This window comes from Vulpes lagopus, chromosome 23, assembly GCF_018345385.1.
Source record: "Vulpes lagopus strain Blue_001 chromosome 23, ASM1834538v1, whole genome shotgun sequence".
Taxonomy (NCBI): Eukaryota; Metazoa; Chordata; class Mammalia; order Carnivora; family Canidae; genus Vulpes; species Vulpes lagopus.
In genome coordinates this window covers 20,807,910-20,830,621 of record NC_054846.1, presented here as the reverse complement: position 1 = coordinate 20,830,621, position 22,712 = coordinate 20,807,910, and the positions used below count along the sequence as shown (strand labels likewise).

Below are 22,712 nucleotides of genomic sequence, written 5' to 3'. Positions count from 1 at the left end.
TGTAGCCACAGAGGCATAGACGCTCTCTCTACCTTGGGTGGTTTCACAGCGAAGCTGTCAAGGAATGGGTGAAAAGTAATTGTTTTCAAGTGTGCCCTTTTACAATCATTTGTTTGCTCTGGCTCTTTCAGGGACAAAGGCTATTGTTGAACACATCCAACTAAACAAATAACTCATCCTGGGGTCCCTTTAACAGCTGCCTTAGTACAATGATCTATTTACATATTAGCCTAAAATTGAAACTGAACTCTTTAATGACATAATCCAGCACTATAGTCCAGAGTCGCATGTGTTCTACCCAACAGCTGAACAACCTTGTAGGCATATGATTTTTAGAAATAACTTTTTGTGTACCAAGTGATCTTAAGGCGACATCTTAATATACTGTCATGTATTTTCTCCTTTTGTGTGCTCATCGAACCCATGTGGGTGCCTTTTTATCTTCTTTGTTCAGTTACTTGATAAATAAAGAGAAATACAGAAGGTCTCTGTCACCCATTTTACTATTTGTTGATAAGCGATAGTGGTAGGCCACACGCTTCACTGTGTATTTCAGTATTTATCTTACCTTTCTTCTATGGATTTTACTTTCTTGTGGCTAAAGATTAAAGGATGACCTGCCAGATGTTATAAATTAGTCAGCAACAGCCACAATCATTACTAGGCATGCTGTAATAATGTTTCGAAGTTTTACATGACTTTCAAAGTATGTTTAGTTTAAACCACTATAATTTGATGGTTTCATATATGGCTTTTTAAAATCGAAGCAGGAAATTAGCTTAAATTTCTTTTAAGATTGATGATGTTGTCAGACATAAAGTTAAGGACCTATATCGACAGGAGCACATAGGCGAAAAAAGAAAAACTTCCCTACACACACCAAGACTCATCTGTCTAAAACAGTGTTGCATCGTGGACTGAGTCAGTTTAATTGACTTCAGTAAGACTATTGGTTCATTGAAACCAAAGCCAGAATGATGGCTCTATCTATCTTCAAATAGGTATTTACACTGCAGACCTCACACAGAGCAAAATGTTACCATCCTGCTGGGCCAGAACAGCATGAAACTCTACAAAGAATAATATTATACTTGATTTCAGATAATTTATTGAATCTTATTTCTGAAACTTTTCATGAGAGATCTTGTGGCCAGGACACATTCCAAAAATTGTAAAAGAGAAAATTCTTTAGGTACTAAAATCAAGCTCTTCCTGGACAGCAGCTGGGAGAGTATATGGGAATCATTTTGTTTCAGCTGTAAAAAAATGGAAGCATGCATATTCTCCATAAAACTAAAGGTAGTTACATTCCAGTTTTTCAGCCAGCAAAAAAGGTGGCTTCAGCATCCTGCAGTTGTTTTGTTCTTAGTGGACTGCTATACGATAAGCAAACAGAACAAAGTTGAACAGTATTAATATTGAATAGATCTGGTGAGGTCTGCCAGAGTATGGACAATAAAAGACATTTAAAACATTCTTGGAATGCAAATTCTAAGTGCCTGGCATATGTTTCCTTTTAGAAAACTTTAACCATTTAAGCAATTGTCATTTAAATAAATTGATACAAATCAAAATGTAAATATAATTGTGATTAATAATAACTTTTCTAACTGTTGTAGAGAGTTACAACACATTGCATATATATATATTTTTTTTTTTGAAATAGGGTAACATAGAAGGAACTTTCAATCCCTGCATGCTAACATTTTAGCATGCTTATATTCAATGATATTTTTTAGTTGCTTTGTTCTTTCAGGTCCAAATTTTGTGATCAACTAGAATATGTTTATCCTAAAAAATAGAAGCCAACACATTTACTTAGATCAGAACCTCCTTGTGAATGAAGTATTTGCCTTAAACAATGATCTGAAGTTTCAGATGGTAATTTCAGTTCTTAGTTCTAAAGAAATAAAGTATAAATATAGATACATAAACAAAAAAGGTATAAAATTCATTCCCATTGTTTTTTATTATGAAAAACCAGTGCCGTCTAAATATTGTCTCAATATTGTGCTGGTATTGTCTTCTATGTTTATTAGAGGAGCTATTAAAATAATTTTTTTTAAGTTAGTACTAGACATCAAGACCTACTTTATCAACCAATTACTAACTGTAGTGAATTTGTAACTCCCAAATTGGTCTTACTGGAATAAAAGACATAATACTGTATAGATAAAGATAAAGATATTCCTTGTTTTACTAAAATTCACTAAATCCTATACAAAAGCACTTTTATTAAACTCCTGTGTTGATTCATGCATATAACATACCTGAGGAGCTAGTTAGAAAGTTTTTCCTGGCTAAGATAAAATGAATAATAAAAATTGGTCTTAAATCAGTTTTATTCAGCTTCAGATACTATTTTTATGCAACATGAAAAGGAGGTATTTCCCCCACTTTAGGAAACTCTCCCTGTGCAATCTGTAGACTGAAAATTAACTGAAATTAGAGAAATGTAATTCCAGTAATATCCCTGAGAATATCATATTAGGAATATCAGGAGTGAAATATATTTTTACCTAAGACCCAAATAACCATGTCTTAAAAACTGCTTTGCTTGCAGTTGGATAAAGTTTTAAAGAGTTTTAAAGTTAAATAGCAGTCACCATACACTCTGATGCAGAGTAAAATGGTAAAGGGTCTCAATACAGTTGTCATTTAATTTTTCATACCCCAAAAGATAAATAGACTTTGATTGGCAAGAGTAAGAAGCACTTTTGTGCATCCTTACCCTCTGCTTCCCCATTCCAGGCCAAGAGACCTTACTTATATCCTTATTTAAAGCATTCTGTATTTGTGACACGGTAATTTCAGACAACAGCATTGGCTAAACTACATGATTCTACTTATATGATTACAAAAACAAAACAAAACAAACAAACAAAAAAAAAACAGAACTAAACCTAACGTCACCTGACTAAAAAGAAGTTTGTTTCTGATTTATGGCTTTCAGATATTTTCTATGACCAACAACACAGAATGTGGGAAGTTACTGGAGGAAATCAAATGTGCACTTTGCTCTCCATATTCCCAGAGCCTGTTTCACTCACCTGAAAGAGAAGCCTTGGAAAGAGACCTTGTACTTCCCCTGCTCTGCAAAGACTATTGCAAAGAATTCTTTTATACTTGCCGAAGCCATATTCCAGGTAAAAAATAAAATAAAATGGATAAATTAAATAAACTACTGCAGAATATCCTTATAAGATACCTGTTCTTACATGCTCACTTCTAAGAGGGTAAAAATTTTCTCACCTTCCCATATACCTGTTTTGGCCTCACAATTAACCATTTACAAAGTTGTAACATTTCCTTGCTGTTAGAATTACTGTTATTTCAGTATACAAACAGTATGTTCGTTTTGATGAGGTGTTTTACATTTGCTAAATCGATAATACATTGGTAATCTTTACACACATTGGATTTTCAGTACAAATTTCTTGTTGGTGTCATCTTCATCCATCAGCATCAATATCAAGACAGCCTCCTCTTCTACTTAGCTGATAAAAAAGTGCACATTGTCCACAGACTTGGACTTGGACTCTTAAGGTCTTTCTTCCTTGAATAAAGTATCATTAGAAATCCAAACAAAGTAACATCTTACAAAGCACCTTCATGTACAATGCCTAATTTGCTCCTCAAAAACTCTGTGCTGCAAGTAGGAAACGTGGAGTCCTCTCCATTTGACCAATGAAGATAACCAAACCTTGGAAGAAGTTAATGCCTTAACCAAAGTTGTGTGGCGAGGAAGTGATAGGATAGCTAGAGAAGTTCTTAGGCTGACAGTGTCACAAATATACCTCATTACCATATTTGGACCCTAATATACACATAGGTCCCTGGACCTTGATTACTTTTACCATCAAAAGTTTATAGACTTTGGTTGTTGTTGCTCTAGTTGGAAGAATCAACATAGAGATACAAAAGAATTTAATGAGACAGATTCTGTTTAGTTAGGCAAAGTCACACACAAACAAATCTACTGAAGCTAACAGTTTATAAAACTAAATGACACTCAGGAAAGGCTAAGCTTTAAGAACTGTAGGATGCACTTGGAGAACTTTTTTAACTGCTATGCATATTTTACATTTTTCTCTGATCCAGAAAAGTGTACATTTTTTTTGAAAAGTGTACATTTTTAATTTTTGCATAGAGTTGCCTTAATAACCTAAGAAAACATTTTGACTAGGATTGCTTGCTTCCTCTGGGGTACCATGACAAGTATCTAAACCCATTCATGTGAAAATATTATTATTGTTTCTATAAACTACAGCCATGTTTGTAAGGCTTTTCTTAAACCAGCTGTTTCTTCCTCTTTATCACATTCCCCAAAGCAGAGTGGGACAGGTCAGGGTTGCCTAGATGTCCTGCTGAGAACCGATAACAGATTAGGTACCATAAAGGTTTGCTGCAAATTTCAAGTCTCCAAGTTTCGGCTTTACCAATATAATTTAAAAGTAATATGGACACTTAACCATTTTCACCTACCTTTATCTACCTGAGATATGGTGAGAGTCCTTAAATCCACTATGGTGGATTTAAGGACTCACCCATAAGTTCTCCATAGATGTGACGTTATTTTAGCTTCCAAAACAAACAACAAAAAGCAGTATCCAGCAAAAGAGAGAGCGCAGCAAATAGCTCAAAAGCCAGAACTGCAAGCACCTCGCTCCCCAGGATCAACATATGTGGTGACGAATGACAAATTTATTTTTCTACAAAGTTTGTATATATGTAAAACTGCTGAAGTGCATCAAGATGTCAAGTGCTTTTGGTGGCCACCCAGGCTGCCTTGAAAGATAACCAGATGAAAGCTCCACTCCAGTGGTGGATAGAGCAGCAAGGGTGCTTTCCAGGGACAGGCTACAGGCTTTAGCAACCAGCAGAGGGGACTTCCCCTGCATCTGTCAAATGCTAATAATCACCCTAAATACTTGTCCCAAAAGTAAGTTGTAAAAACACACTTTGTGTTAATTTATGTTAATTGATTTGTTTCCAGACTGATCCTTGGCACACAGTTGACCATTTTCTAAAGTATGATAGATAAGATGGTAATCCTCCCCACAGCCCTTGTCCCAACACAGAGGCTCTTTACAATTATAGAACACTTATTTTTCAGAAATTGCCCTCAAAGCAAATTTTTAATATTTTCAACTTCTTACGTCTACATAATGACACGGTTTACTTTTCTCTGGAGTTCAAAAGTGTGAAAAATAGATTTTTTGTGATACTTTCTTATAAGAAGTCAATATATTTGACTATTCTCATTAATAGCCTCATCTTTCTGTACATCAAAAACTTGAAAATACATGACTAAGGCAAATGCTGTAAGGAGTTGAGAGAGGAAAAAAGAAATCTCAGAGGCATCTACATTTTTCCCCAATTGCCCAGTAGGCCAAGAAATAAACATACAAATGCTCTATCCCTTTGCTTCACCTTCATGACTTTAAGAAAGCACCAGTCACTTCGGAATACATGCACATCTGGAAGATAACTGCTTTTTAGAAACTTTAATTCAGAAATATTCAGTCTGCCTATTTTCAAAACATAAGAAATTAAGTCCATCATGAGGATACACTAGTGTTTTATTAGTCGTAGTATTCTCCAGTTGTGAATGGACTTAGGGAAGTAAATTCTTAAAGCTTCTAAGAATAACCAAATTGCATTCGAAAAAACAAAACAAACCACACACGCACACAGGAGCTCCTTGCTCACACCACCGGTCCTGTTTTTTGCCTGCAGTATGGTGAGCAGGGTAAATGTTTTGCTATTCAACTCGGTGATGGCATAGTACACTGTGTGGGAAGCATATAAACGGACCTGCTAAATTAGCCTTGCGTCTTCACCTGTTACCATGAGAATCATGATATAGTTTTTATCACTCCTAGACCATCATCTTTTCAGCTGTAGGTTATTTAGTGTGAAACGCTTGTATACAATTAGTTCGGTTGGCTTAATCCTGTTGCTAATGAGGCCAAGGTCAAGGGTTTGATTCCATAGCCACTCCTGACCCCCGTCAGATATCTTACACATGTGTCTTATTTGTGGAAAACAAATAAGCAAAGGAAAGCAAACAGGACAGAATGGATGGATACATCAAAATCCACTACCTCTATTAGAAAATGCTGCCAAATGCAGTCTTAGTGACCATGGGTTTTGTTTTGTTTTTTCCTTATCATGGTGAACAGCATATACAATGAGGAAAAGTAGCTTTTCCCTAGCATACATGGCCAAGAGAAAAGCTAGAGCTTAGAATATTCCACAGAGAATATTTATTTTCATCAGTATGTTACAGGGTGTTTTGTGGCATAGTAGGACTGGATTCATCATGACACTGGAGAATAATTATAGGTCAACGATATTTGATAAATTATCAGGAATTTTTTTTTAATGCAGCTGCTGGAATAATCAGTGCATTTCCATCATTAGTAGACTTGATCATACTATGATGATCCAGGGTGAACTAAATACCCACCTTCAGTAAAATGCTCTTCAGGGTATTGTTCCAAATAGACGGGTGCCATTTGGTAAATTATAGCTTCCCTGGCAATAAATGTAAGCCCGGTGTCCTGAAACCAGGTCCCTGTTAGCTCTTCACAGCAAAATATATCTTATTAATCACTGTCCACAAAATCAGATTCTTTAAGTTAAAGTATTAATAAAAGTATCGATGTTGCAATTCAAATATTCTAATTATGAGGAAAATGCCCTTACTTTTATGAGAAAGTCTTTTGAGTTCTTGGCTCCCTCCTTCACACTTACTCAGTTTGCTTAGATTCTGTAAAAAATTTGTAGTAATTCATTAATAATGCCTTTTTGTTTTTGTTTTAATTTGGTAAGAAAACACCTCTGGAGCCATAGAGCTTATTAATCTGTAGTCATTAATCCTCAGATATTCCATTTGAAAATGATTTCTCGCTGCTGCATGTTTGTCTCCAGCTAATAACTCCTTGTAAAATAGAATCAGCCATCAGCATTGTTTATTAATTTTCTCTTAAAATGGCATGGTTTTGCATACTGTAATTCTGGAATACAGTTATTTTTTGAAAAGCAAACTTGAAATTTCTTCTCAGTTGCACTCTGAAATTTTTTTGTGATCCTACAGGCAAATATCACATTAAAACAAAATTTCTCATTTACACATTCAGTTATAAATATATCCATAGTATGACAGTATTTCTGCATGCATAATATTGGCATGGAGATCTTGCTGCCTGATGGGAGCTCTGTGTGTGTCCCCAAAAAAAGATCTAGCCCAAAACTGCAAAAACTTTGATTTAGCAACGCAGTTTTCCTTTTCTTCTTTTTACATCAAACAGACTTGTTCAACACTACTGGGCAGTTTTCATCTATATGCTTAGCTAGGAAAGAATGGGGGAGAAAAAGTTATCTTTTGTAAACAGGGAATTGCTGAAGAAGAGTAAATGCGGCTGCAGCCTTCATTCCTCTCCCCAATTTCTAATCCCTGAATTTTTTCAAAGAAAGATAACCTCCTTCCAGCTGCCTTGTCCCTCCCATAGAGCACCCCTCCCAGCTGCCATGCCTCCTTTCAGTCTCACCCCCACCCCCACCCAGACACTCTCTCTCTCACGCACACACACTCTCTCTCTGTCTCTCTCTCTGTCTCTCTCCCAAGGACATCTGCTCTCTCACTTGCCTGATTTCCAAGAAGATGTTTCCCAATAGCCTAGTCACATACTAGCCTTGAAGAGTCTGTCTCAGAAATTTAGGAGTGATACATTTTACCCAAAAGTTAGGTCAAAATGTACCTCAAGACCCTCAGAATTCTAAGATTAGTTTTAGGTTTGAGGGGCCGTAGGTCAAGCTCATAGAAAATAGACTTTTACCATGTTCTACCGGTAAGTGTCACTTGGTTGTCCCAAATTCTTGTTCTTGGAAATCCTTGGAATCCTGGGTGAATCATACAACTTCTAAACATCAGCTAAGTTACAAGGTGCCTTTATCACAAAGCTGTTAGGTATACAGTAATCTGATTTGTTAGGTAAAAATCAAAACATTATCCATAAAGATGTGAGACCTACAGCAGGAAGGTAGGACGTTACACAAGGTCAACTCTGGTAGCAATATCATATTGAGAGCAGAAATCATCAGAATATGGAAGGAATCTTAGTAATATGCTCTCCCCCCAAAACACCTAATACCTTATTAATTCAATTGTGAAAATAATGTCAAAATTCTTTTTTTGTCATAAAGTCCTCTTCTTTTTTAGTCAAATATAGCTGTTTTTATTTGATAAATATTGTCAATTTGTGCAAAAAGAGAAAACATCTTTCAGATCTCTTTAAGTATCTGTTTTGCATTTTTGTTTTGACTTATTATTATTATTATTATTATTATTATTATTATTATTTGGTGTGGGTGGCTTACCAGCTTTCTGATTGAGAAGACTGAAGGGATATTTTTTTTTTTGAAGGGATATTTTAAATACAGTTTCTGTCTTAGAAAATAATCATGGATTTTCTATAAGAGGGATAGGAAAAGGGCACATCACATATGTATTTGAAAATGGACGCTCTGTTCTTAGCACCATTGTAGTGAGTCAGACATTTATTACAGCATATAAGGAGTGAGTGACAGTACAAAAAGAATTATAAAATGACCCAACTTGGCCCCATGATGGCCCATCTCTTTCTCATTCTAATGTGTTCTTCTTAACAAGTTATTTATTATTACTGTAGGGGGAAAAAGTGCTGAATAGTGATCAGATAAACTTATAAGTACAACATATGGTAACTGAAGAAGCTTGCAAACAGAGCCAATGCAATAACAAGATTAATGCTGGATTTGTATTATGTGTATTTTGTTTGAGTCTTTTGAAATATCCAATGCAATATTGTTTCATTTTAATTGAAATTCTTAACTTTTGGTTAAAAATGGAAATCCCAAGACCAAAAAAAAAAAAAAAAAGGTTTTTCTTTCATTATTTTTCTAGGATATTCATATTGTTTCTAAAAATTTTTTTCCTGTATTTTATCTCTTAAATAGGATGTTTTTACTGTGACGGTAAATATTTCTCATCAGTCTTTTTGCATTTCTTTAAAGGTTTCATTCAAACTACTGCTGAAGAGTTTTGCTTTTACTACGCAAGAAAAGATGGTGGCTTGTGCTTTCCAGATTTTCCAAGAAAACAAATCAGAGGACCAGCATCTAACTACTTGGACCAGATGGAAGAATATGACAAAGTGGAAGAGATCAGCAGGTTCATAAAGATAAATGCTCTTTAATCTTAAAAAACAAAAACAAAAAAACCAACTGACAAATCTTGTGGTTTTGATAGTAAATCAACTGTCTGTGCTTGATTCCAGCAGCTATATCCTCCAGATGCTTTTTTTTTTTTTTTCCTTTTTGGTAGTTTGCTTCTCTAATATCATATTTGCTTAAATGCTTTTAATGCTTAGACTAATCTTTTATTATAAGTTTGGCTTCTCTGTGATTCATGTGAACTTCATGATTATAGTTTTAATCTTGACCTTTATGATTGTTGTTAGCTTATGGAAATATTCAGCACAATTATTATTAGCAAATCAGAGTTTTATAAATAGATCTTAGAACTTTCTCTCTGAAGGCCTTTTATTAGAGTAAAGCTAAATTTTAATTATAGTCACTGAAAGATAAAATGATGAGCATATTAAATTTTAAAATATGTAAAATTTTTATTTTAAATCTCTCTTTGACTTTTTGATAGAGGCTGTTTTATTTGTTCCGCTGAAAAGAATTTAAAAGACTCATATTGTGACTTGGGTTAACAGCATGTCACGATTCTCAAAACCATTGGTACCTAGAGGAAATATATTTTGAAAAGGATGCTAAGTGCATTCTTTACATCCTTCACCTCAAGAAAAGCTTACCGGTTTTCTTTAATTTGTTTAGAAAGCACAAACACAACTGCTTCTGTATTCAGGAGGTTGTGAGTGGGCTGCGCCAGCCTGTCGGCGCCCTGCATAGTGGGGATGGCTCTCACCGTCTCTTCATTCTGGAAAAAGAAGGTTACGTGAAGATCCTTACCCCCGAAGGAGAAATTTTCAAGGAGCCTTATTTGGACATTCACAAACTTGTTCAAAGTGGAATAAAGGTTGGCTTTTTAAATTTTATTTATTTTTGTTCTGGCTATGTTAATTTTATTTTAGTTGTTACCATTCTCATTAAAAGTATTTGTAATAAAAGAAATAATATTTAAGGAGAAAATAAGGATTCAACATAAGGGGACAATAATTATGGCAACTAAATTGGGACAGCGACATTAAATTTTTAATGTTATTTGGTAAGCAGTGCAATCAGGTTGATATCTTGACATGCTTTCCTTATGTAATTTACACATTTAAAATAATTCTTGATTTTATGAAGTATGTGTTTAAATGTTGCTTAACAGGCATAATATTTAGAATTTTGTATCAGCACTTGCTAGTAGACACAAAGAGGTCTTTCGGTTATTTTGGCAATAGCAAAGCATTCTCTTACCACATCTGTTTTTGAGTCTGTGTCATAAAAAAATGCTACTTTTACTGTGCCTTTGTTGTACAATGTTTTTACAGGTAAGTCAAATGTTTTCATCTATAATTGGCCATTTTTATATTACATATGCGCATATACTGCCTTCTTTCTGACTTCTCCAATTTGAATTCTCATGTTAAATAATCTAGTAGTGTATAAATAAATGTTTGTCAAGTGTGTTTGACAAGAGCATAACATACTTTACTATGAGCAGTGCTAAGCTATAAAGCAAATTGTGGCATTTTAAAATCAATCAAGGCACACTCAAGAGCTCATGACTAATTTAGAGTGAAACAAAGAAACAGTATAATTTGAGAAGAACTGGTTTTCTTTTTTATTTTTTACCTGGGGAAAAAAGTCAAAGGAGGATTTATACTCTTCTACTCATATGGAAATGAACTCCTCCTTGCTGTATTGAGCTCTTCTCAAAGGTAAGAACATCAGAACCAGAAGAAACAAGTGGGAAAAAGTAGAGGTATATTCCTGATATCGGTTCATTACCTACCATGTAAAATAATTAGAATGATTCAGTTAGAATAGAGGGATTCTAAATTCCATGTTGTTGGTACCACCCAAATTCAGGTGTGCATTGTGACAGTGTCACCAAGACATTCTGCATAAGAGAAGCACTTTGTGGTACTTATGGTCCTTTTTGGAAAAGGACTTTAACACCAACACACAGATCATTTGGAAAATCTGTTTAACTCAGTAGTTTCAACTTTCCCCCAGTAAAAATTTTCATTAGAATTCAGAGCAAATCACCAAAAATCTCTTAAAAGGAAGCATTAATGTTTTGCACATGAGACTTCAGTAAATACATTTTGAAATGTATTCTGGTAATTCACTGCCAGTGGTACCTAAAGAGCAAGGATTAAGATACAACAGCAAGAACATTACTCACTAGCAGTGTATTTTTCTTACTGTGAAAGTTAACCGTACTCTCTATGAAGGAAAAAATTTGGAGAATGTATTTTCAAAATCATCACCTATAATCTCATCAGTTAAAGAATACCACTACTAACATTTTGATATACTTCCAGCTTTTATATTAAAACTAGATGAACTTATCCTGACTGCACAGGTAATACAGGTCCATATTAATAAATGTGGAAACACACAAGAACATGTTTTCTTGTTGTTTTTCTCCTAAGCAGCTTTAAAATAAAATTGAAATCAAACTGTATATACATCTTTTTAGCCTTCTTTTTTTGACATAACAATTTGTCGTGAATATGTTAACAGTTGAAAACTTCTCTCAAAACTTTAGTTTTTATCTTTTCCGGGTATTCCATTTCCTAATTACGAGACATTTAGAGTGACTCCAGTATTTTCTTTTTATCAGTGTAAAAAATATGACTTATCATTCTCGTGTGTATTGTCTAACCTGCTCATGAATGACTTCTTAATGTCCATTTATAGAAGGAGCATTACTGAGATGAAGGACATAAACCATGATACACATTGCCAGTGGCTTTGGAATATATTTTCAAGTATTTGAAAGAATAACATATAGCTTTTAAATATTATTTGAATAACAGTATTGGTTTTAAAAAGATAATGCATGATAAAATGTAGGTATAAGAAATGGTCTCAATTTTGTTGTACGAAGTAAGGAACTCATATTCTTGTTTCTACTTTATTTTAAATGGCTAAGGAATGACTGACTGCCTTTTAATTGGGGCTCCTTCAAAATGCCTCTCTTTCAACTTACGCCCATTTATTGCGATAATGAATGAAAGTTTATCTTCTCCGACTTTGAGACATTTCATCATGCAATAAAATTGCACAAGCCAGATTATGACAGTGCCATGGTTCTAGAGTATCTATGTTCTGCAGGCCTCTGGAAATTCTGTGGAACACCCTTTGTGTCTTGTTTCCTAGGACAGTTCCAGGGCTTTTGGGACTTAAACTTCAAGCTCATCATTATTCAACATTTGTAGAATATATAATATGACATATTTTAAAGTGCAATATTTGAATTCTCTTGGAGTTTGGGACTAGTGATGTCAATAAGATAAGAACCAATCACATGGATATTTGAGTGCATACTGTATAGTGAGCAATGAGACCACAGCCTTGTTCCCTCAGGCAGATGATGCTATGACTGTCCCTTATCTTAGGTTCCATGAAACTTCCATCACAAGTCATCAATTGGAAGTGTTAGAAGAGGCCACTGTTGGTATGATGGGGCAGATGCCAACACAATTGTGGAGTGATCCTACCACTGATTTTTGTGATATGCCCCTCAGAGACTTCTGCAGTAAAAATATTTTCACACCTATTTCACAGTAATTTTTTCAGGCTTCTTGATATATGGGTAGTTAGTGTGTTTGTGGCAGTATTCTGTGCTCCTCAACAATCATTTTACATAACACAAATACCATTTTCATAAATTATTATGTATATAACTTTTCTGTTCTTTCCGTTTTAAAATTCTAAGAGAGGACATAAAGCTTCTTCCACTGACTAAAATGCTGATTGCAATACTCAGATCGCAGAAATTAATAATGTATACTAAAACCTAACCTTCATATGTTTGAAACAGAAGCAAGACAAACCACAGTGAAGGTCCCCCCCCCCATGAATATTAAATAATGACCAGTTTGAGTCAAAAATAAAGAGGAATTCCTGATTATAAGAGTTTCTAAAAGCTAGTGCTTGCTATAAGGGAAACTGGAATTCCATTTCTGCTAATTGTCAATTAAGAATCAGCAGGAATTTCTGTCACCTGGTAAAGGATTGACCTTTTCGTGGCAAGAAACTGGACTTGGTTGATATCCTCAAACTTTTACCAACCCTAGTAAAGCTGGTAAATTCTTGAAATTCTTCAAGCTACTTCAGAGAAGTGCCATCAGCATAGCCAATCACCCAGGGAACTTCCACAACTCTTCCCTAAGTGGTCCTATCTGAAGCTAAAAATATGATGTCTTATTTTAAACGCCCATATTGTGCTGCCTATACTTGTAGGAGATTTCAGCACACGTAATTTTCTATGTCTCACCAAACCAAAGTTATATGCAAAAATGCAAAACACAAGCTGAAAAATTGACTTTCCTTCCTACAGGAAATAAATTGTTGAGTTGGATTGAATGCAATAAATTCCTATGCCATATGAATTTAAACTGCCATTCATTTGGGAAGAGATGATTCCATTCATAACAGCTCAAATCCTAGAAGACTGAGCTTTGTGAAATTGCCCTGTAAAGAGTGAGTCAGAAAAATGTTTTAAGAGTGTGCAGTGATTTGATAGACTTTTGATTATAGTGCTCCGTGTAAATTAACCATTAATACATTGAAGAATGATCCAAGTGCTCATCTGGTGCGCAATCTTTAAAATCATCATTTGTGGGTGTGTATGTGTGTATATGTTTGCACATGCGTTGTTTGTTGTTGTTTTATCCCAAAGGCAGAAATTTTTAAAATTATACTATCTCCCTGGGTAAAAACTTCTTTAAGATACTGGTAGTTTGAAATCTTTAAATTGAGCTTATATCTGAATCCTGGGTCAGACCTTGCACCAAGTTCTAGAACCAGCTTCATCTATCTGAAGTCCTAGGGAATGACAAACCAGTGGTTCTCAGGAATGGCTGCACAGTATAATTGCCTAAGTAAGATCTTTCAAAAATCCTGCTGTTCAAATTAAATCACACTGTCTGGGATTGGAACTTAAGCATTGGTATGATTTTACAGCTTTCTCAATTTCAATGTGTAGCCAATATGAGAGGCGCTGATCTAGACAGAACCAAACCCCTGGGTCAGTTACACATTGAATGAGACGCGTTTTCTCTGCCCAGAGTATACCCAAGTGCTATTACTGAAATGACCACTGGGAGCAAATGGTTGGATCCTAGTTGTCATTTAACCTATGCCTTTTGTCACTTATTTGGCCTATACATACTGCTGTCCACTTTGAGTGAGAAGATGAGTTCATTCTTTTGCCCTGTAAGATTCTTGATATAAAGTTTTAAAACATAGTATTTTAAAATCTCAACAATTCTAATTGGACAGTTGCTTTGCCTGTTAAATTTTTCTTGTTTTTGTTCCTTTTGGAACCTAGTATTCAGCTAGTTGGCAAAACATTATTGTTCCTGTTCCTAAAGTATGTAGTTTGCATTTATATGTGTAAACCCTTTTAAAAATGACAAGGACACCAAAAGTTATTCTAGGGTAATTTTACCAAACTTCTGACTACCACGGATCTGAAAGTCAGCCTTAGCTCTGTGTGTGTGGAGTAAGGACAAGCCTGCACCTGTTACCTACAGGGTGGCCTCTCAAGAAAACCAACACGCAGCTTTCTCTGCCACTCAGTTCTCATGAGCGGCCAGAAGACAGAGAGGCTCACACCCACAACAGCCCTTTTGGCTAGCAACGTGCAGCAGACAAAGCCAAAAGACTTGTCTATCATTGGAACAAGTGTGACTGGACTCCTGTCCCTCTCTATCTACTTGGATCCTCATTTCAAAAGATGCTTTTTGAAGCAATCCTTTTACCAGGGGAGGAGAGGACATAAGGCTGAAAGCTGCTGATTGTCCGGGTGACTGAGCCCATTGAGGTGGGACTCTTGAGAGACAGTGGCCTGGGCGCCCGGGAGCCACGGGAGCATGTGGAGGAGGACGCAGGGTGTGCCGGGGCAAGCCCCAGTGGGGCAGCCTGTGATTTCACATGCTTGTAAATCACACGCATAATTATGAGCATCGAAAGTTTAATGAAATCCAAGTGCTCATCAACCCATTGGGGCTGATGTCCTATTTCGCTGAAGTTTGTCAGAGACTTAACATGTTTTCCTCTGCCTTCAAATTGCTGTCTTACGGCAGCCCATGAAACATTAGTATTTTTTGCTGGAGTGAAATAAGAGCAGAAGTGGAAAGCAATTTACTTATTAAAAGTGGTAGTGGAAAACACAGCTAGCATGCAAACAAATGCATATGTCGATGATTGTACCATGTGTCAAATAGTTCCACAGAAAATCATGAGAAGCCTGCTTTTAAGCATACTTTAGGTTGGAAGAAAGTATGTGTTCCCTTGAAAGAAAGCTGCAAAATATATTTGGTAAATATTACAATAGATTATCACCATCCTAAAATGTTTTTGTGTATATGGCATTTTTCAAGTTCCTGACCGATCACATTACTGCATTAGAAGAGAATTGCTACAGCGGTGGAAATAACCATGAGATAACTTTACTCTAAAAATGATTAGAAAGTTAATTAAATAGTCTGCCCTCAAATAAAAATTTTTTAATGCCTTCCCTTTCTTTGTAGTTTAACATTCTGGTTCCAAACCATTAAGTTAAAATGCAAGCAAAACAGATCTGCAAGTAAAATTTGGGGCCACAGTTATTTTTTTATATCAAGGTAGTAATGAGATGGTATTAAACACAACTATTTTTTTTTTTATTGAGTGTCACTGACACTTTACAACAGAATGCCCTGTACTCTGTGAAAAATGTTGTTTGTAATTTTTAAAGAGGTTGAATCTCATTTCAAATCTATTAGGAATGTCCACAGAGCAATTATTTTATGTAAAGCAAAAAGTCCCCTGGTGTTGTGAAATAATGTCTGTATCATTCATCTCTGGTGTTCTTATTTCTTTATTTTGGCATTTGCAATCCTATTGATAAAGCATTTTAATAAATATAAATGTGCATATATATAGTGCATGCCAGTATAAGCCAGTTTAATCTATAAATTATTTTTCATCATGCATCCTGTTTTTTACTGAGGCAGAAACTGTGAAGTGGCAGATGTAATGTCCCTCCATTGAGTAGAGAAAGGCCCCTTCTCCTACATTTTAGATCCCATAAGTCACAGCTGAGGTGAAGAAAGTTTTTACATTAATGTCTCTATATTTATCTAAGACTTAAAGGGCAGAGGAAATAGAGCCTATAAATCTCAGAAGTCTGTGGTAATCATTAAAACAGGTGAAAAACTAAGAAATCGGGACCCTAGAGAAGGACCCTGCCACTTCTTAAAAAGCATCTGTCTGAACATGGCTGCCACCACCTCACAGATCTGACTAGAAAGAGAAGAAAGAAGAGCTATTGTTGATACCACCTGTCATTGCTGCCCAGTAGCTATGTTATCTCACAAAAAGAAGATAGCGGGCATCAGAAAACGAGCTGTAAATGGAAGAAAGTAGCATAGCACTCTGTTTTAGAGACATTCAATAGCTTTTCTTTCCCCAAACTACAGTCCTCAGGCAAGCCTTGTTGTCAGCAAGTATCCTGCAGTCTTTGTTACTAATCATATTCACCATTTTTTAAGCACTTACTTTGCTCAGCCGTGACACAGATTACCCCAGTAATCCTGACAGTGACCCTGTGAGGCACATATTAATATCCCATTTCACAGATGGAAAGACTGAGGCCCAGAAGTTAGGTAAACTGCCCAGGATAACACAGCTAGCAAGCACCAGAGCCAGATTTCCAAGGCAGTGTTCTGATGCTATGCTCTCCCGCTCTCTGCCTCTGGCTCTGGTGCTTGCCCAAGGAAGCTGACAGCCTAGACCTAGCATCAAGCATACAAACTTGGGTTCCAGTCACTGCATCCACACCATGTGCTGCTTGTTTGTTTGGCCTTAGGCAAGTGATTTAATCTCTCTAGTCTTAGTTTGTCTGTAGAACAGGGATAATAAAAAGTGGTGTCTAACACTTTCCATGTACAATCTCACATGAATCTGAAATACTTTGTAAGTATTAGCTCTTATCATCTATCATACTAACATGAAAAGGGGGTGAAGGAGAGAAAACAAGACAAGCCCCAGAATGACACAGAAGCCTCAGAGGCTACTGTGAACCTTATGCCCTGGCATGTTACACACCCCTTGATATGGGATTGAATGCTAACTAATGGGAGCTCTGTGATAGTATTAGCATTTCCCCCAAAGATATATAGCAGACCCATGGAAACAAAGTTATATTGAGGTATGTGTGTGAATTTTCTTTAATTCAAAAAGATAAACCTAGAATATATTTTTATTTAAGTGTGTAACTAGAGAAAGACAATACCTTCACTTTTATAGCATTGTCTCTTGATAGTAGGTAATATGGCATTGCTACCCTGCCTCATGATGCAAAAGTCCCTAGTTCTGGGATTTCTCAGAACACATGGCTAAGGATGATTAAGCACAGAGCAGTGACCCCTAAGCATGGCAGCAGCCTTTCCTTAGAATTTCTGGGCTTCCATAGTAGTTTTTCTCAACCTGGATATTATAGTAATGAAGGTCTTTTTGTGTGTTTATTTTGGAACATGGTTTGTGTCAATCTGCCATGGAGTTAATAAATTGTAGGATTTGCAAAGGAAATATACTGGGACTGAAAACTAAGAAGGCACATATTTTTGCCCACTAGCAACTATTGCCCAAAGCACAGTTGTAAAATCTCAGGATTTGGGAAGCAAGCCGTTGGGCCAAGTTGCTATGAAGTTAACATGTAATGTCATGACAAAGAGAGTGTATTACTCAACAAAATATTTGTTTAAAAACAGAGATTAGTAAAACATACCATGAAGTCAGGGATGAGAGAACTTTAAAGGAAAACTTCAAAGTTAAACAAGAGCAACCACAGTGAAAAGTGCTGGAGATCAGTTTCAAGAATATGTAAATGGAATGACCTCAACTATCTCCTTCTTGTTTATGTAACATTTTTCTTTTAACAGACATTAATGTTTACATTTCTATAATAAATATATAGATAGATTTATTTATGTTATGTAATATGTAATAATCATATACAATAACTATGTTCTCAATTACAATACATTTTAGTTTATTTCTCGGTAGTATTCTGCAATTGACTTTTAGTTTTTAAGCCGTAAAGAGTGTGATTATGTTGAGCTATCATAATGTCAAGATGACCAGAACTGAGGGCATGTATAAAGTATTTTTTATTATTTATTTATTTTATTTGTTTTGAGGGGGAGGTTTATAAAGTGAGGGGGACAGGATAAGAGAGAGGGCATCTTAAGTAGTCTTCCATGCCCAGCACAGAGCCCCACACGAGGCTCTATCTCCCCACCCTGAGATCATGAACTGAGCTGAAATCAAGGGCCAGATACTCAATTGAATAAGCCACCCAGGCGCCCCTATAAAGTGTTTTTAAAACCTGGATCACTGCCTGGATATTAAATCAGCTTTGGACTTTGCAGTCAAAATATACTTTGAAAAACAAAATGCTGTTTATTGAGGCCATTCTGTAATGTAATATAATGAGAAAAGCTTGAAAAACTCTTTCTTTCAACCATCTAATTTTCTATCTCAGCATGATTTTGTGATACCAGGTGACAACACATGTGGTCAGAGTGGCTCAGGAATTACCATCAAAAGGGAGGTAAAATTTGAATCCTTTACTGAGTGATTTTTTTTTTTTTTACTTTATCTGGACATGACATGTACAATTTAATTTTAAGTTCATCCATTCACTCATTTAAAAATATTGTGTAATTCTACAGGTCTAAATTCCAAATCACAGAAAATCTGTAAAAAAGAAGTTATTTAAGATAAAATATGTGCTAATTACTCTATCAAAGTATATGTAATAGGACAAAAACAGAAAAAGATAACATCAATGAATTTGATTAATTCCATCATTGTTAGCAATTAAAGTCATTCAATCTAATTGTGATCTGAACCCAATAAACTGAAGCTAATATAAAAATAAAACATTATGACAAAAGGATCTTAAAATTTTACATATTGTTAAAAAATTCTTGAGAAAAGAATATTCCTTTCAAATGCCCAAATATAAAATATTCTGGCTTTCTCTTTAAATTCTTAGTTTTTTTAAAAAAAAATTTAATAAGCTATTTCTAAACCAGCCTCTTACCCTAAAGCACCTTTGATCCAAATGGATCACAAACTCAAATAAAATTACATCTGACCGTAGGCTATTTCTAGATACGGAAAACACGTCTGTTCTAAGAACTCTTAGCCAACCAACAGTTTGAAGCTGTTCAAAAAAATTCCTAAAAGAAAGAAAAAAAAAAAAAAAACAGTGTACACAGTGACAATAGAAGATTCTTGACATTAGAAAAAAATTAGGAAAGCACTACTGTAAAAAGGATAAAAAGATAACCAAATTTAATTCCCATTAAATCTTGGGCTTTTTATGAAAGAATGGCGATGAAGTTCTCACAATTCAAACATGTTTGTTGGACGGATGTGAACACACCTGTTCAGAAAAGGTGAAATAAAACTTGAACTGACTTCCTTTTGCACGCAGGTCACCAGCCATCTGTTTTAAGTGATCAGTTCCTAACCTTACACCAGACTCAAGCCTGTGAACTGAGGTTGAAAAAGCCACACAGCTTGTACTCTCTTATCCAGTCTGCTGTGGGTTTTCCCTGTTTAACCACCATTAAAACTTCTCTTTAAATCTCCAGGGGTTTGGAAGATCAGATTAACCCCATGACAGTAATAATGTATTTACACCCAGGGTCTCTGTGTGTATCACTTGGGGCTGATTTCAGGATTTTGTGACTCACAGTGATGTGGCTAGCTCCAAGAAGATTTAGCCAATAGCTGGCATATCTCTTTTTTCTTTTTTTTTTTTTTTTTTGCTGGCATATCTCTTTAATCGCAACCTAAAGACAATGTCTCTTTGTCCAAGGAAGCTTGTGTATGAATGTGTGTATGTGTGTGTGTGTGTGTCTGTGTGCGCGTGCGCATGCGTGTAAGGATGTTGTGTCTATTTTAAGATTTTGGCTTTGATTAAATGTCAATACATATAAAAACTTCTGCACAGAAACAAACAAAAACAAAACATAGCTTTTTGGACATGACTGACTAGGTGAGCTTCTACCCTTGTAAATAATTATTACAGGTACCTACCAAGGGAAGGAAACCTGTGTTGACAGCATCCATTTTCAACACCTTTGATCCCTAAAGTGTTACATTCCTGTCATATCCCACCTCACCTGGGTATGTGTGAGAACAAATCACTAGTGGCCATAGCACTCATCCACTGCCAAGATAAGGGTACCAGTTTTGCCAGTGGTTATTGGACTTGGAACAGTCTACTTAACTTTCTGGGATCTCTGCGTCCTCATCTTTGAAGTCAGAGGAGTAGACTAAATGAAACCTTAGGTCCTTTCTAGCTCCAAATTCTGTGAAATGGAAAGCAGTACAAGTCTCCAGCAGTTTCCAGGGGGAAGCAATCAGTGGGACTCAGGCACTAGACACTTCGCGCTTGCCCAGGTTCAGAGAGTGTGAGGCTTACTTCGCTTTATTCTGACTTTTTTTCCCCTCCTTTGTCCAGATGCAGAAACCCTGCCAGTGTCTGCCAGTGCAGGGCTTACTGAGCACCCTACCACACTGGCAAAGAAGTGCCCTCGCCTTTCTGTGTGGTCCTCATCACTCCAGTTAAACTTTTTTTTTTAAGATTTTATTTATTCATGAGAGAGAGAGAGAGAGAGAGAGGCAGAGACACAGGCAGAGGGAGAAGCAGGCTCCATGCAGGGAGCCCGATGCAGGACTCGATCCCAGGATTCCAGGATCACGCCCTGGGTCAAAGGAAGGCGCTGAACCGCTGAGCCACCCAGGGATCCCCTCCAGTTAAACTTTTAAAAGCTATGAAAGTCAGCTTGGACTGAGACATCAGGTTTCAGTTAATAATGGCAGGATAACGTCTTTAGTGTGTAGGGATAACAGGGTGGCAAGTTTTCAAACCTCCCAAGAATGAAGGTGAAGATGTATTATGACCTTAAAGTGGGCTGAGGAGGAGACCAGTCTGTAGCTGAGTGAAGGAAGAGAAACGTAGTCCAAGAAGGCAAGGTCACAGAGTTGCACATCTGTGTGTTGGTGGGGGTGGGAAGCCTGCATTGTTTAGTGGAGGGTCTTAACATGTTCCAAGGTCTTTGGCTTTTACGTCGAGTGAAATGGGGAATCATTGGAGGATTTTCAACAGAAGAGTGATATGATCTGACTTTAACGATTTCAACAAGATCAATAGCAGCCTTTTTGAGAGTAGACCAGGAAGGGTAAGAGAGTTGTATAGGGGTATAGGTGAAGCAGGGATATAGAACACTGACTCCTCGCACAAGCTCTCCTGTAAATGTGCTTTGTGCCCATGGGCCAGTCATTGACTACTCAAGCTTCAATTTTTTTCACTTGTAAATGAGAGGATCAGTGATAGCTGAGGTTCCTTTCAGTTCCAACTTTTAGTAGGTGAATACTTGGAGGAATATTCAGAAATTTACCCTATTAGGAGACCTGGGTGGCTCACTTGGTTAAGCATCTGACTCTTGATTCCAGTTCAGTCATGACCTCAGCATCATGAGATTGAGTCCCACATCAGGCTTCAAGCTGGGCATGGAGCCTGTTTAAGATTCTTTCTCTCCTTCTCCCTCTGCCCCCCAACCCCCCACTGCTTGTGTGAACTCTCTCTAAATAAATAAATGAATAAATAATCTTTTAAAGAAAGGAAAAAGTTTACCCTATTAAATATAAGCATTTTTTACATATATTGCTTACTGAATTTGTACCTCCTTTCCTATAGGTTTAAAGTACAAATTTTTAAACTCGGTACATTAACAACGTTGAACATTTAATGGGTTCCAGTGAAAGGTTGTAAATGACAGGAAAATATCAGTCATGGTAATATAAAGGAGAGGGCTCACTCCACACCAGTTGTAAATAATTCCTGAAAATAGTAACCACAGTGAAATACTGTATGTGTGCACACGTGCACACACACACACCTCCTTAGGAAACGCAAATTTAAGTGGAGAGAAAGGGTCAGAGGATTATCTTTTTTAAGTATAATTATACTTGGATTTAGCATACAAGAGGCCAAATCCAGGTATCGTGAAGTCAGAGAGGATTAAAGTAATGACAGAACACAAAATTATAGACTTCTAATAAGGATACTCAAATGTTGCAGGGGATTTCTAACGATTTAATTATATAATATTTGCATTATATATATATTTACATATAACATAATATACACAATTATGTTATATAATATACTATATAATTACATATACCACATATAATTGTATATACCGTATACAATATAATTTATATAAAATATAAAATAATGACCTGACTTAGACAGTACTCATAATTCAATCTCAAAAGTGCAATATCCCCGGATATACTCAGTGAATTTCTCCTTTGTTGTTGGCTACTGGAGCTCATTTAACTAACCAGTCCTTCAGAGTATAAATTCAGCTGCCAAAAACGATCTTCTTTTCTACCTGCCTGTG

The 22,712-nt window shown here is 36.1% G+C and overlaps 1 protein-coding gene across 3 annotated transcripts in view; it reads left to right on the top strand.

Annotated features, from left to right (window-relative positions):
- LOC121480912 (hedgehog interacting protein) overlaps positions 1-22,712 on the top strand; it is a 92,281-nt gene that overhangs the window by 3,025 nt on the left and 66,544 nt on the right. For all 3 annotated transcript variants that reach the window (XM_041737815.1, XM_041737814.1, XM_041737813.1), the window contains exons 2-4: positions 2,954-3,146; positions 9,061-9,217; positions 9,889-10,090. In XM_041737815.1, coding sequence (XP_041593749.1) covers positions 2,954-3,146; positions 9,061-9,217; positions 9,889-10,090 — 552 coding nt within the window. The remainder of the gene's footprint in view (positions 1-2,953; positions 3,147-9,060; positions 9,218-9,888; positions 10,091-22,712) is intronic.